Source organism: Euprymna scolopes, chromosome 3 (assembly GCF_053919585.1).
Source record: "Euprymna scolopes isolate OS-2025 chromosome 3, ASM5391958v1, whole genome shotgun sequence".
NCBI lineage: Eukaryota > Metazoa > Mollusca > Cephalopoda > Sepiida > Sepiolidae > Euprymna > Euprymna scolopes.
The window spans coordinates 57611051-57627679 of NC_136484.1; the positions used below are offsets into that span (position 1 = coordinate 57611051).

The window sequence follows — 16629 nt, forward strand, 5'->3', positions numbered from 1 at the left end:
GAATGGTTGACCCACTCAAACAAGACCGATGATGAGGGGAGGTTCTGTCATGATTTCTCCATTGCCTATGACCTCACTCAGATTGTTCAGTCACCTACCCGTGTGCCCGACAATGACGGCCAGTATGCGAGCCTACTAGACCTTTTTCTCACAACTTGCCCTGAACTATGTTCAGTTTCTGTTCTGTCACTTCTTGGATCTTCCGACCACTCTGTTGTATCAATTAAGATAAAAATGAAATGTAATAAGTCCCCAGACGTACCTCTTCATCGTACAGTATATCGATACACTAAGGCTGACTGGGATAGCTTCCATACATTTATATCTGATCTACCTCTGCATTCCATGTTTAAAAAGGATGTGTCCTCTATAGTATTAGACCTAACTGAATGGTTAATTGTAGGTATTGACCATTTCATACCCTCTAAAAAGTTTCAGCAAAAACCTAACAGCCAGCCATGGTTCTCTCCAGAATGTGCTGCTGCCATTGCGCACAGAAATCACTTTTTCCACTGCTTCAAACGTAATAGATGTATGGAAACTAAAGCCGTTTTCAGGACTGCCAGCAACCATTGTAAGAAAGTAATAAGGAACGCAAGAGAGTTGTATGCTCAATCTGTTAAGTCCAAAGTAGCTGAGCAGCGGCTTGGTTCCCACCAGTTTTGGCAAATAGCAAACAGAATCCTGAACAGAAGCGTGTGCTCCATCCCAACTATTATCAATGGACCTGAGGTAATCTCGTCAGCATCAGACAAAGCCAAACTCTTTGTCAAGAACTTTGCAGCTAATTCTACCCTTTGCAACCAAGACCGCCAACCCCCAATATTTCCTCCTGTATCAGAAAACACGCTATGTGATATACGTATATCTGTACGTGATGTTGCGAAGCTAATCAAAAACCTTGATTCGAGTAAAGCAACTGGCCCTGACGGTATTCCAATTATAGTACTCAAAAAACTTCAACCTGAACTAGCGCCCATACTTACAAAACTGTTTAAACGTTGTCTTAAGGAGAATAGTTTCCCATCTCCCTGGAAAATCTCATCAGTATGCCCTGTATTTAAGAATTCAGGTGATCGCTCATCCCCCTCTCAGTACAGGCCAATAAGTCTCCTGTGCGTCATGAGTAAGTTGCTAGAATTTGTGTTAAATACAGAAGTAATCAACCATCTCAACAAAAATAACCTTCTTAGTGACACTCAATATGGTTTCCGTTCTGCTAGATCTACAGCAGATGTCCTTACAGTTATATCGCATAGGATTAGCAAATCTCTCGACGGTGGCAATCTTTCTAGGGCAATTGCTCTTGACATATCTAAAGCCTTTGATAGGGTATGGCATAAAGGTTTACTTCATAAGATCGCTAGCTATGGTATAGCTGGAAAAGTCTTCTCAATTATTAAATCATTTCTTTCTGATAGGTTCATAAGAGTAGTAGTTGAGGGGCAAAAATCAGAAGCTCACAGTATTAATGCCGGTGTCCCTCAGGGATCCATCCTGGGCCCAACTCTTTTCCTGATCTACATTAATGATCTTCCAAATCATATCCTTACATCATTTGTAGACATTTATGCTGACGACACTACCATTTATGGGTCCACATCTAAGACAGTAAACGACCAAGTTCTCTCCAATTCTCTCTCCTCTGATCTTGAGCACGTAGTACAATGGGGAAAGGAGTGGCTGGTTACTTTTAATGCATCTAAAACCAAGATTCTCTCTTTACATCAACATTCTAATCCATATTTGTCATCAATTGAGATGAATGGCTCTCGTCTTCAGGAGGCCTCAAGTTTTGACAAGCTTCTGGGCTTGACCATTACTCCTGATCTTAAATGGAACACGTATATCAAATCTGTTGCCAAGGCCGCTGGAAAAATGGTGGGATCTTTCTATCGATCCGGTAGATATCTCACTGCTGATGCTATTCGCTATCTATATAAGAGCCAGGTACGTCCAAGGATGGAATACTGTTGCCACATCTGGGCAGGAGCTGCTAGAAAGGACTTGTCCTGCCTTGATAGAGTTCAAAATAGACTTCGTAGCCTCGTAGGAGATGTCCTTTTCTCCTCCTTGCAACCTCTATCTCACAGAAGAGATGTTGCGAGTTTGTCTCTGATGTATCGTTATTTTCATGGAAAGTGTTCGACTGAGCTTCAATCTATGGTCCCCCCTCGCAAAACTTTCACAAGAAACACTCGTCTAGCTGTAAACACTATCAATAATTTCCCCCACTCTTTATCTGTGCCTAAACCTAAACGTAGATTCCATGAACAAAGCTTCTTTCTTAGAACTGCACGCCTGTGGAATTGTCTTCCGTTTTCCTGCTTTCCGGCTGACTACAATATGGTTGTCTTCAAGTCTAAAGTAAATAAGTTCTTGATGAGCCGTTCCATATAAGTTATCAAATTTACCAAATTTTCATTACTAATGATTACTATATTGTCCAATTTCTACTGTACACTCTTTAACCCTTATCCTTGAGTGGCCTCTGGGCCTTGATTAATGTGGTGATGCCTATGTAAAAAAAAAAAAAAGCCTGACATATAAAATAAACAGTAGGTGCTTTGATATGACAGAGGCACGTTCAAAATGAATGTTTCTGTTTAAAGCACAATTGAAGCATGATATTTGATATAAAATCAACAGGGACACGTTCGAAATGAATGTTTGTTGTGAGCACAATTAAAGCATGATACTTGACTTTTGCATTTTAAACTTTAATGCAGGCCATTATATATAAAAAATAATTTTATAAAATCAACTGTAGGTTCTCTACAGTGCAATGTAGGCTACAATATATTGTGAACTAAATCACTGTGAGAGGCATGTGAGACTTCCTCCAGGTGCACAGTGATGGATACTCAACAAGCAGGCAATCAATTGATTTGATTGAAAAATAGGCAATTTCACCGATTTCAATGACATGCGAACATGAAACATTCGTTGTTGTGGACAAACTATTGCCAGATAAAACTTCTGAAATACACTTTTGATGTTAGGCTATATAAGGCTGTTAACTTTGGTCAAAATCAGACTGTTTTGTTTTTTCTTGAATCAGATATTTTCGATATTTATCGGCGGCATTCCGATACAAAATCTATCCCAAGATTACTTTTGTACATTTGTGTGAAATTTGTAACAAATTGGCTTGGCTATTTTGGCATCCATAAAGAACAAACTTTCACACAATGTGCCTTATATATATTAAAATGTAGTCTTTTGTTTCGGCCTAACATTCACAGGGAACATGAGTTGGAACAGATACATTGAGAGCATTGCCAAGGTCGCTGTGAAGAAGGTGGGCTCTCTCTACCGTGCTAGAAAGGTACTTACGCCTGAAAGTATCCTGTACCTCTATAAGGCCACCATTCGCCCATGTCTGGAGTATTGCTGTCACATTTGGGCTGGTGCATCTGCTACTAGTCTCTCACTCCTGGATAGGGTTCAAAAGAGTCACCAACCTGATAGGTCCTGAACTATCATCTAAGCTTCAGCCTCTATCCTATCGACAAAATGTTGCATCCTTCTGCCTGTTCTACAAGTATTTTAATGGTGAATGCTCTGACGAACAACAAGCACTTGTGCCCCCTTGATGTAAACACCCCTGACAAATCCGACAAGCAGCTAAATCCCACCCCTACACAGAGATCCCTAGATGTAAGAAAGCCTTCTACTCCAATAGTTTCTTCCCCCAGAACTCCCTTCCGGGATTTTGCTTTCCCAACTGTACTGACATGCAGAAGTTCAAGTGTAATGTGAACAGACATCTTTCTGCTCATCTCTTTTCATAATATCCTTGCAACTTATGTCCCCCAACAGTAGCCCCCTCATTATCATCATAAAACGTAGTTTAATTAAAATTTCATAACTCCCACCTCCACTACATTTTGATAACTGCTGTTTTTATTTTATGAAACTTGTACAAAAAATCTTTTAGAAGCCTGCTTTAACAAAAAATTGTAAGCTATCACCTTTCATGAGCTTCAGGGTTGGCTGTATATAATTTATCTGCATATCAAATTTATGTTAAAAATCTAACCTGTAGTTTCTGAACCTATAGCAGATGTGAAACATACATGTAAACAAACACCCCATTTTGTCGTTATAGATTAAAATTCTTCTTGAATCGGTAACAAGACACTCGAAACACATTTATCAGGTTTTCTCCGCCTGAAGAAGTTAAATGAATCAGCTGAAACCTTGGAACACTAATTAAAACAAAAGAGTTCAATTATCTGAACAAAGCTTTGAATGTTACTTAGATCTAATGTTCTAGATTAGTTGTAAATTGGGTGAAAACTAAATTAGCACAGACCAAGGCTTTCATAGACTTTGCATTATATTATCTTCACATATTTTATTAGTGACTCAAAGGTCAGTCTCTTAGATATGTAGAAGACAACAAAGTTTACAAACAATACTACTTGCATTGTTTTTAATTTGAAACTTTGTTTATATTTTTAATATTACAAATAGATTATTTGGATAAGAATTAATTATCAAAAATCTTTTCACATGATGTACTGTTTTGAATAATTTCAAATAATTTAATGATGAAGGAAGTAGTGTAAGACAATGGCGTTGGATGAAAACTTTTATGTGAAGAAAGTATATTTTGATAACAAGTCTATTGAGGTTGACCAGAAGTTTTACCATTGGAGCACAGGGAGGAGCAGGTGCTAGTGTGATTTAGGAGTGGATGGACTAAGTTCAAGTGTAACAGAGCGCAAACACATATATGCAAATACCAAGGCATGTGCAAAGTACAGCACAATCACATTGACACGCTCGTTCTCGCAGATCACCAAAGTTAAGCAGCGTTGAGTCTGGCCAGTACCAGATGGGTGACCATTTTGGGAAGGGTAGGCGCTGTATGTACCTTCTGGGAAGGTTGAGCGTGGGGCCAGCACCCTCACCCCGAAAAAAGAAGTCCTTGCTACAAAAGCATCTACAAAGTTGTGAATGGCCTATGCCCCTCAAGGCTATGGATGGAGCCATGTGCAAAGTGATGTCATGGTAAGGAAAAAGAAAAAACTATAAAAATAAAAAAAGAAAAGGAGCGTGTGCACGGATAGGGGATATTGGAGAGGACAGGTCAGACGTTTTATTCGGGAGAAAATATCTGGGAATAAATGTTGTTGTTACAACACGGAAAAGTGAGTTTAGTTATTACTTTTCTTCTGTTCCTTGCGACATACTTTGCTACAACAAGTTGGGTTCTGAGTGTCTACATGTTAACGTGTGTGTAAACGTGTACTACATTACACAAGGAACTTCTGCCATTACTAACCAGCAGAGCATTACCGCTGTTGACTAAGGGAAGAGTCTGTTAGGCGTGTGCATGCAGTGTGATGTATGAAAGTGAAATCTGGCCAATGAAGGTTGAAGACATGCATTGCATGAAGAGAAATGATATGAGAATGATACGATGGCTGTGTAGTGTAAATCTTAAAAGTTTAAATCTGATGACCTCAGGAATCTGGACAGTATAGGGAGATATGTACAGGAATGGGGGCTTTGATTATATGGCTGTGTTGAAAGAATAGGCAAGAGTTTTCTAGTTAATAGATGTAGATCAGTTGAGATAGTAGGGTCAGTTGATAATGGAAGATTAAGGAAAACCTGGAAGTAAGCGATAAGTATGAATTTTGAGAGAAAGAGTGATAAGGACCTGGTCAGAGATAGGTTAGTTTGGAAGTCAATTTCTGAAAGCTGTCCAACACATGCCAGCATGTAAACCAGATGTTAAACTGAATATAATGAGCGATCATTATTGTTTTTATTCACAGTTAATGCTTTATACATTTCTGATGTTCTTATTTTATACATAAGTAATTAAAGGCAGAAAAAAATAAACATAAGTTGGACTTTAACAAACTATATAGTTGAATCTAAAGTCCAATTTATTTTTATAATGACCAGTGGCTTCAAATACACTTCAATTTACAATAATTTTTTCAGAGAAATCAAACCTATTTCTCTAGAGCATTCTTTTGGGGTTTGTAAATAGCAGTAGTTGCTGAAATGCAAATCTGGAGAATATGAAATACAATGAATGTAGTTTTGCTATCATCATGATTGATTTGTGACTGATGAAAAGTGCACTTTTTCTTTTTAATTTGTGGTTGATTTTTCGTGATTTCTTCCTTCAAGTGCACCAATAATGCTATATGATATTCAATATTGACGATTCTCTCTTTTTCAAAGTAACTGATGAAAAAATATCTTGCCCATTCCAAAATATTGAGGCCAAACTCTTGCCTGCTGATGTTTGCATCTTTGACTATTTTGGATGGTTTTCACCTGCTATCCTCACAGCTGATTGCTGATTTGATTTTGGATTGAAGTGGTGGATCCAGGGTTCATTAATTGTCACCTATTGATGCAAAGCTCTTGTATTGAAATGGTTGCAAACAATTCTCTGAACAATGAACATACTTTTCATTAATTGTGATCAAACACAGCACCCGGTTTGAATATAGCTTTCTCAATGATTAATCTTCATGCAAAATGATCAATACATTGTCTTCTGATATCTTTAACTCTTTGGCTATCTCATGTAAGTTCAAATTATAAACAGTTAAAACCAGTTTGAATTTTTTAATATTTTCTGCGCCAAATGCTTAATTTGGAAAACCATAGCATTCAGCATCATTTGTGTGTGTGTGTGTGTGTGCGCGCGCACCGCTTAACTATTATTTTCTGATGGAACAGATTTTGAATCACATCAAACCATTGCTTTGTTTTGAACAGTATTTTTTCTTATCTGAAAACAAGACCTTACTAACTCAAAATTCATATTTTTCCATTATTAAAAAATTTTCAACAGTAGCCTCTCTTAAATTACTGTAATTTGTAAGTTAATAATCCGATTAGGCTCAAAGTTTTCAAATTATTTGAAGGTTAGTACTTTATAAAATGCATATAGATTTTTTTAATTAGTGGTGCCATCTGTCAGGTCTGGAATTTATTGAGTGATGTGTTATTTTCTTATCTTTGTTTTTGCTGGGCATGAGGAATCCTACTGGATGCCAGACATTCTAACTGAGAGATTGTTTTAAGATTCTTACCATCCCTTTTTAAGTGCAATTGTTAGTAACTCTCTTGCATTTTGTTCACTGAATATATTTGCCAGGTAGATTTTGAAATTCTTTTTCACGTGTCTGGTTACTCCTATAATTACTCGAATGATGGAGATCTTTCTAAGATTTTTTTTTTTTTTTACATGTCATACATAAGACCTTGGTATTTTGTTATCTTTTCCCTCTCGGCTCTGTTTAACCCATCACCATTAGGGACACTAACTTGTTGTTTCTTTCTCCTTCTTTTCCCATATCACTATGTCAGGGTTAATAACTCTATTTTCTAATCCCGTAGTTGTAGAAATTTCATAGTCGTAGTGGATGTTGTATGACTTATTTCCAAAATCTTTTTAGTATATGTTCCCAGGACTTGCTGCAACATTCTATGTTCAACTTTTTACAGATAATCCAGTGGGAATGTTTACACACTTCATTGTGTTGTATTATATAGTAGCTGTAACTACGGCAAAACCTTACAGCTAGATGTCAGGTGGCCTACAGATTTTTTTTTTTTTTTTACATGTCATACATAAGACCTTGGTATTTTATCTTTTCCCTCTCGGCTCTGTTTAACCCATCACCATTTGGGACATAAACTTCTACTAAGGTTGCTTCTTTCTCCTTCTTGTCCCATATCACTATGTTAGATTTAATAGCTCTGTTTTCAAGGTACGTAGCTGTATGAATTGCATTATCATAGTGGATAGTGCATGACTTATTTCCAACAGGGCTTAAGCTTGAGTATTGATATGATCTGACAAGTGTAACCGGTTTTATAGTAGTTTTTTAGGTTTACAAAACCTTACAGCTAGATGTCAGGTGGCCTACAGTTTCTGTTTCTGTGTGGAAGAATCTGCTTTTGTCATTGCTAAGACCAATCATCTTAAAGCTTTGGTCATGAAGCCTTGATCTTAGGCAGCCATAATATGCCTCGCTTGATCATAGTGAAGTGATCCTCTTTTTAGCCAGTCTACAGAGCCTTCCTTATCTATATATTTATGTGTCAGTTCATCGAGAAAATATTTGGTACACTGTTAGTTGGTCCATTCTTCCAGGTTTTTACCATGGAAGGTCTTTCTGTATTTTTTGGCAACTCTTTTGGGTTATTTCTGTCACAGACTTGTTTTATGTTTCTGCCGCATGTGTAAGACAGTCGTGCACAAAATGTTTGGCCTTCTTCATAGAGATTTCTTTCTTCTTCTTGTCCCATATCACTAACTTTGGGTTCTGGCAGCTCATCAGATATTGCTCGATGCTCACATTAGTAGAACAATATTGATGGATAGATACAACCTAGGCAAATGCTGGTTTCCCTATTTTATTTTGTACGATGTTAACATTTTCCTCGTTTTAGTTTCTAGTCTGTTAATGTTCCTTTTGTTGTCGGTCAATAATACCAATGTTGTATGTATTCAAAGGCTAATTGGTCAATAACAGTTAACTTGGTTTTGTTTGTAAGCTGTGTGTTACAGATTTTTCTTACATAGTATACATATTCTCTGCCAATTTTTTTTTCTCTGGTTTTAGCATGCTGAATTTAATTGTTTTCCTCTATGCCAAGATATTTGTATAGTTCCTTTGATGTCAGTTGCTAATGCTAATTGTTGAAAATCTTGGCTTTACAGATAAAAACTATAATCGTGTTGGGACGATTAATCGGAATCAGAAAAATCGTAACTTTTAGAAGTATTAGGATCGGAAAAATTTGTATCTATTTACCGATGGCAAAAACGATTCCTTTAATTTTTATTTAATTTTGTTTAAAACAAAATCTTTCACTCTTGGTAGTTTATTGATTTTTAAACTACACCAGTAAAACTAAAATCTATATATCATCCCCGACAAGTGTGTTTTTTATGTTTGAGAAAATATCTGCATAAACATGTGTTTATACGGTAATCGGGGGGGGGGGATAACTCCATAATTAAGTATTAAATATTTAGAGATTTATAAAGAATCGGAATTGAGAATTTAATACAAGAATTCAAGAAAAGTATTGGAATCGTCCCATCACTAATAATAACAGAACAAGTACAGTGAAGATTTAGCATGTCTTAAATAATCTGTGCAAAGATAGCAGTTTGAAAATTACCAAACAAACATTTTTTTTTTTAATATTCCTTTTTGTCTAAAAAAAATATTCTGTCTCCACATTTTTCTGTTTCTTCAATGTTTTAAGACGATAGCCTAAACCAAAGCTTGGAAAGTTTTTTTTTTTTTTTTTTTTTTCAATCATGTTCTGCAAAGCTAAAAACAAAAGCAACAACTTTCCTCTACAAAACAACTAAATCAAACACTGTGAATACATATTCGAGAATAATATTTGAAAATATAAAGAACTTGAAGCATAATTTTTTTTTTTTTTTTTTTTCAATATTACTGGATTTGGTATTAAATAACTTGGAAAAAGTTTATATGCTGTAAAACAACAATTAAACCAATTTGGTGCTGTAGTTATAGGTAAGTAATTAGCGGCTTTAGGGGAGGGTGATGAATTGTTATTAAGGTAAAATCAAATGGTTAATTCAGCAAGCATGCTCAGAAGTCGGTATTGCACTAGCACTGTCTTTATCCGTCTTTTGTACGGCAGTAGTGAAGATTTTCTGTTAGCCAATCTTGACTTCTGACTTCAGAGGTGTAAAAGGATGGATGTATTTAAGATGCTGTGCTCTAAAATTTAAAAAAAAAAAAAAAAATGGTGTAATAGAATAAACTACTCACAAGTGGTAGCACGTCTGTTTCAGACATCATGTGATGAGATCTGGGAAGGAAAAAGAAAAACGTGAGTTTTAGATGGATATATGCATGTAGCATTGATTTGCATATGAGAAGAACGAATTGGAGAGAACAGTGGGTCGAGTTTTTGACTGCTGAAAAAGAGCATAGACGTTGAGAGTTAGTGCTGTGAATAAAGAAAGAGTTTGTACAAATTGTGGAGTTGGTGAGAAGGAGTTCTAAATGTGTGTGTGTGTGTGTGTGTGTATTCAATCTGTGTCTTTATCTGCTAAATAGGATTTGAAAGTTAAACCTGATTAGTCAATGGAATTATGGTTTTTCTTTTAAGTTTAACGTTACAAACTGATTGAGTCTCTTACAGAGACACTTGAACTAATCTAACATAAAATGTGTCTGAAGCGATGGAAATATTATTTCCAGCTAAAGCATGATAGACCAACATATGACAATACCTCTCATAGACAAGTGAGAATCTATAATATCTAAAACTCAGTCTCTAACTCTTGAAACAATTGCTTACTCCTGATTCTCTGCTCCAACTATCCACTTCTACCATTCACACAACTTACAGTAAGCACTAAAAGTAAACTGTTTTATCTTTATTTTTTATTTGTTTATAAATTTTCAAGATTTTTTTTTCTACTTGCTTCTTGTGTTAAAATGACCAAAACCAAAATACTTTTCTTTTTTCTCTTTACTGCTAAAGAGATAACTTCCAAAAATGAGTTTAGATCAATGGTGTGTAAAGGCCTGCTGATGCTCATGGTCAACTTGATTCTTCATAAAAAAAGTCCAAATACTGGAAAATATTCTGTGAAAGGGAGATAGTTTAAATATGATTGGATGGCCCCTTCCCTCTGTATGTCACTGATTTAAATTCAAGTTTTTATTAACATATTTACTGCAAGTATATTGCGTAGCATCTGTATTCTATACATCAGTGGGTAGCATCTGTATTCTATAGAGCAGCGAGTCGCATCTATATTCTATACAGCAGCGGATTTATTCAGACAGGGACAACACTGAATAAATAAGTATTAACGAGAAGATGATCTTATAAAATTCTCATGAACAACAATCATGCAGAATTGTCTCATTCTTCTCAATCAGCACCATTGAATATTGAATCTATTCTTAGCTAGAATGATTCATAATGTTACAAGTCGATGTGAGTAATAATGACGGATCAATTTATGGATAATAATTAAAAAAAACTGAAATTGATATATGAAATGTCATGCTCAACCGTCTTGGTCAAGCTAAAAAATATATATCTAAAAGTTGCTCGTAAGAGTTAATCATAAAATGAATATGACAATAGAATTCCAATAAATTGATTATCTATAATTTCTGTAAATCTACATATCAATAAAAGTGAGAATGTGTGTGCGTGTGTGAGGCCATGGAGGACACTTCTTAACCTATACACTCAACAAATTTTTGATCTACAGACTTGAAATTTGGTATATATATATATATATATATAATGCTCAGACATGTGGAAAACTTTTTTTAATCAGTTTCCATCCGGGAAAAAAGGGATGCTAAGGGGGTCAAAATTGAAAAATTGGTACACGGGAGTTGTTGGATTTTTAACTGTTTGCTAACTGTTTCATGAATGCACATGTGCGATTGGTTCATATTACAGATTATTGATGTTAAGAATAAGTAGTTTTAAAATACATGGTTTAAAGATCATGTCACGTTGGTCTAATGATTAACATACTTCACTCACTATCTTTAGGTTTTGGGTTCGATCTCAACTCAAGTATTTTTTTCTTACAAGAAGGGAAGTATTTAAAAAAGCCATACTTGCATGCATATGTCTCAGTTTCTGTATAAACTAAAATATGTTTATGCGTATTTTACAATTGGGCAATGCTGGGCAGCCTGCTAGTCTATAATATAAATGCTGTGACTGTCTCTATGTTTGGCGATATAATGGAAAATAAAGAAAGCCCTATAACCAAGATCCAACAACTTTTCTGGAGTAAAATTTTATGAAGAATCTAATTATTTTACAATAATATTGAGGTAGAAGGAGGTCTACATTCTCACTGTACATTCATAAACAACAATGACATGTAGAGTTTTAAATTTTTGAAATGAGGGCTGATTGTTTATATTACCTGTACTGATCAGACCATTGTTCTCATTGAGTGTTATTTGTGTACAGTTTCGGTCGGTTTGGCCTTCGACCGTCTTCATGCATGTTGATTTTGTTTGGAAAAGAAAGGAGAAAAGTTACTGGCTCCGTAGATATTTTTGTATTTTTGAAGTTAGTTTCCGCTTTATGGCTATGGTTTCGTATGTGTGAAAAAATTGGTTGAAAAACAAGAGGCAACTCTAAAAAAGATCGACAGGGAATTATCTCCCTTCCATCACCAAAATTTTAAGAGTATACCATTTTTGTTTTTCTACAATTAAAGGCTCGCAAATGCTATTAATTTCTAAGCTTGGTCTGCTTAGTAAATTTTCTTTTTTAGCATATCTTTATTAGAGTTGCCTCTGCTTTGTCAATCAATTTTTTCACACATACGAAAATTTTTCATTTTTTGTCTGAAATAGTCTCACAGAAGTGCCATGCTGTGAATCTGCCTTGGTCATTACTCAAACTTGATGACCCATTTTTTTCCTGGGCTCCTGGTAACCACCAATTAGTCCTTCAACTACACCAATCAAGACCTTGTGATGGGTCAATTTTTTGGCCATCAAATGGAAGAACACTTTCTTCCAGCACTTTACAGACCTCCTTTCTGCAGTATGGGTGTCAGTCATTTGGTCAGAAACCTCAACACCACCCATACTGGCATTGTACTCGGCTACCACAGAAGAAATTTTTTTTTTTTTTTCTTTTTTCAAGTTGTCATACTTGATCTTCTCAATGGTCTTTGCAACAGCATGGGTTGAGAACAAACGAACTTTCTTTCTGTCCATCCAAGAAACACTTAACACCTGGCCATTGCGCACTGCGACAATATTTCTTTTCACCTTCAGTTTCCAAGTAAACCATGGTGATCAGCACGAACAGTCCCTGACATAAATCTCATTTACCAGCATTTCTGTATGCAAAGGGATGCTTATGTAGTAGTTGTCAACCACTAAATGGTGGTGTTTACCATGATGATTTTGCAAAAATTTATCATAAACATCAAATGGTTGCCCCTCCTGTGACACCTTCAGCCCTGATGTGTGTTGTGTGCATAGCCAGTCTCTGAATCAGTAAGATTGTACTCCTTTGATCCCCACTGATGGTACTTTTTGATATGAATGTAGTTGACAAGAGAATGTTGGCCCTTGAAACCAATAATTGATTCATTAATTGATATTATTTTTGACAGATTGTATGCACTTTGTCACCATGTTGTCAGATGATCCAGGACGTTGCAGAACAGTATTGCCGATCGTAATTAGAGTTTGTTCGCAGTGGCTCTTTGAAGCTGTCACAGGCATGCAAAAATTGAAGAATTAGATTAAATGTTGCTTCTTTCATGGTTTTTCGAAGCACAGGAACAGTTTGTGAAAAATGCTTGGCCTCGAAATATGATTTCACTGCGGGCATTTTGAAAAGCCCCATGTTCAAACACAGACCAATGAATACACGCATTTACTCAACGATAACAGGCCTCCAGGACTACATTTTGGTTGCTGCTGCAGCACCCCTGATTTTGTTTGACACCAAATAAAATAGTTATTTGTCTCATTTACCAAGAAGTCCCAGAGAAAATCGGTGGCATCACCAATGGGCCTAAAGAAATGCTCAAAATATGTCACTGGGGAAGTAGTTGGTATTGGAGTCCAGGTTGGTCCACAGTGGGCAGTGAAATCATGTAAGATTGGTGGCTTGTCAGCCTGCAGATCTCTAATTGTCACCCAGGGATCATTGGGAACATTATTCAGGGCAGACCTATGTGCTTGCACTGGAGCTGGCTGATCACCAACATCAGTATTTGAGGTGTCAGCATCATTTCTAGATTGCAGTGAGTCAGAATCAACAGGTTCATAAATATCATCAGTTGCATTCTCAGAATACTCAAAATCACTTCTTTCAACATCACCTCAACTCCTGGAATCATAATTGTCATCAGAGCCATTCCAAATATCTAGCACTTCTCATTGAACAATAATCGTCGATTTCTCTGACTGCATCAGACTTCATCACCAGAATTCATGGGTGCCGCCATTTTCTTTCACAATGTCAGCTCACTCACTCCTCAATAAAGTCACAGGACTGTACCATTTTTCAGTGGGGTTGTTAGTTACGTACACGTGAATGAAGCACATGGTAAAATGACATTTATGTCATTACACTGCTAAGGTGATAGGCGACATTATTGTTGTTAGACCAACCTAAGGGTTAAGTTGTATAATCAATAGAATTTGCATGGATTTCAGATTCAGAGAATACTTTGTGTAATAAATATACAGGGTGACCCCAAAAAACAGGACATTCAATTGTTTTTTTTTTCTGAGCATTTTACAGTCAACCGTGAAAAAAAGGCCAAAGACCCTAGTGTTTTGATGTGATGTTTTGAATATAATAAACTAGTTATGACTAAAGTTTCATTTCATTTGGACAAAACACTAAGAAACGGGGCCTAATTATAGTTGGGGCCCATTTTTTTGGGGTCACCCTGTATTTGAGTTACTTTTGAACCACTGTTGACATTTAAGCTATTCAACCATGACTTCAATTTCAAAGAAATTTTTCTGATTGGACAATTTATTTGTTTATATATTACATTTTGATTATGTTTTGGTATTCATTTGCATTTCCTGTTATGTTTTCTTATATTCGAACTGAGAAAATGCTGTTTTCAAATAATTTTCTCATAATGATGGCACTGGTAATCATCTAACATTTTATTGTTGATAAATTCCTTTTCCACCCTTGTTTAATACATAATTGATGCTCTCAGAACAACTTACTAATATAAAACTAAATGATTTCTTATTTACAGGATAGGCATTTTCCTGTGCATTAAAACCTGTGAGTCCACACTAAAAAGATATAATTATACTTAATAAATGCAGATAAAAAATGTTTTAAGTGGGCATAAATTATTAACATCTAATGTAAAAAAAAAAAAAAATTTTTTTTTTTGCTTTTCTAACTAATATTCTTATCTTGATTGTTATATTCGTAACATTCTGATCGATGTAAACTCCCAACTGCATTTTTTCAAACGTAGGAATCTTTGTCGAACTTAGGAACCTGCACAGAAATTCAAACTGAATTCCTTATTTAATCCAGCAGAGTAAATTGTTGTCATTCTGTCAAACATGATTGGATGGAAGTGTCATTCTTAGGTATTATGAGGATTGAATCTTCAACTTCTAAAAATGTGTCACTTAAAACTGATTGTTAATCAACACCTTTAACCGTGATATCATGGGTCAATGAAGATAATTCTAGTAAAAATTTTGGGAGGCTTAAACCTAGTATTATTACTTATTACCATAGATTGTTTTTTTTGTTTGTTTTTTGTTTTTTTTAACTAGAAGGATCCAAAGTTTGAAAAGTTTTATTTTAGTTGAATAATTTTTTAAATTTAAATTTTTTATTTTAATTATCACACAAGACTTTAGATAGTTGACAAAAAATAATTAGTACAATAATAAAAAAAAATATCTGCGCACATAGGGGAGGTGGGTGGATTGTTGTTTTTTTTTTTATTTATAATATATAGTTTTATTATTTAATAATTTAAATTTTATTATTTTTATGAGAACTGTAGTAAATTTAAAATGTAAAACAAAACACTATAAAACAATGTATTTGCACCTGTTTTTTTCTTTTGGTACTGTAATTCAACATACAAAAATTTATTCACAGAAAACAATTTTTTTGCATAAATTTATTCAATAAATAACAACCAATCATAGTTAATTAATAAAATATCCTTTTTGAAAACCAATATGAAAATATCAGGAAGTTTCATCAGACATCCTGCTTGCTTGGCAGGACAAGAGCAGGTTTTATGAATGCCTCGCTATCACTATTATTTGTGGCAATGCATTGAGTCTGCTTTCAACCTGCCAAGCCAGCAGGGCAACCAATCAAATTTTCTGATATTTGTCTGTTAGTTTACGAATATTTAACATATGATAATTTTTTTTTTTTAAACTGAGCCGATTTATTATAACCATAAAATAAAATGTTCACAGTATTTTTAAGATGACACTTTTGATTCTCTTTGCATATAAAGAATATATATTTATTTTTGTTTGATTTCAGCTGCTTACAGGTTCATTCTGCTCTTCTTTAATTGTATGCTCACTTTTGGTTCATACTTTTGTTTTGATATGCCAAGTGTCCTTCAAGAAGAATTTCAAATGGTGAGTTAACTTTATTCAACGTGATTTAATTTTCACTGAATCTATGCATTTGTGATTAGCTGTAGCTACCAGGTATTGCTTGGTTGTAAATTTATTTGCAATTTTTTTTTGCTTTCTCTCCTTTTTTTAATTTAAAAGGAAAACTGTGAGTACCTGTATAAATTGATGGTCTTTAAACCAATGCATTTCAAGTAAAGACATTATGTACTTATGTGTCATGCCAAAATTAGTATAAATGTTAAAAATTACGAAAAATGATCCAGTAAAATATGTGTTGGATGTATTTTTAACAAAAAATCATCTACAATTATATTCCATTTAAAAATGGAAAACCATTAATTTAAGTTGATTTACCATACTGAATTGTTGTACAGCTCTTTCACATTAAAACATGATAATTTGATAAATTCTATTATGATAATGAATTTGAATTATATTTTAACATGGTGCAATGATCCATAAAAAAAAC

General features: G+C 34.9%; 1 protein-coding gene across 2 annotated transcripts in view; it reads left to right on the forward strand.

The window, feature by feature from the left end:
• The window catches only part of LOC145255682 (lysosomal dipeptide transporter MFSD1-like), a 58418-nt gene that overhangs the window by 4132 nt on the left and 37657 nt on the right, over positions 1-16629 (forward strand). For both annotated transcript variants that reach the window (XM_080114251.1, XM_080114258.1), the window contains exon 2: positions 16060-16160. In XM_080114251.1, the coding sequence (XP_079970377.1) occupies positions 16060-16160 (101 nt within the window). The remainder of the gene's footprint in view (positions 1-16059; positions 16161-16629) is intronic.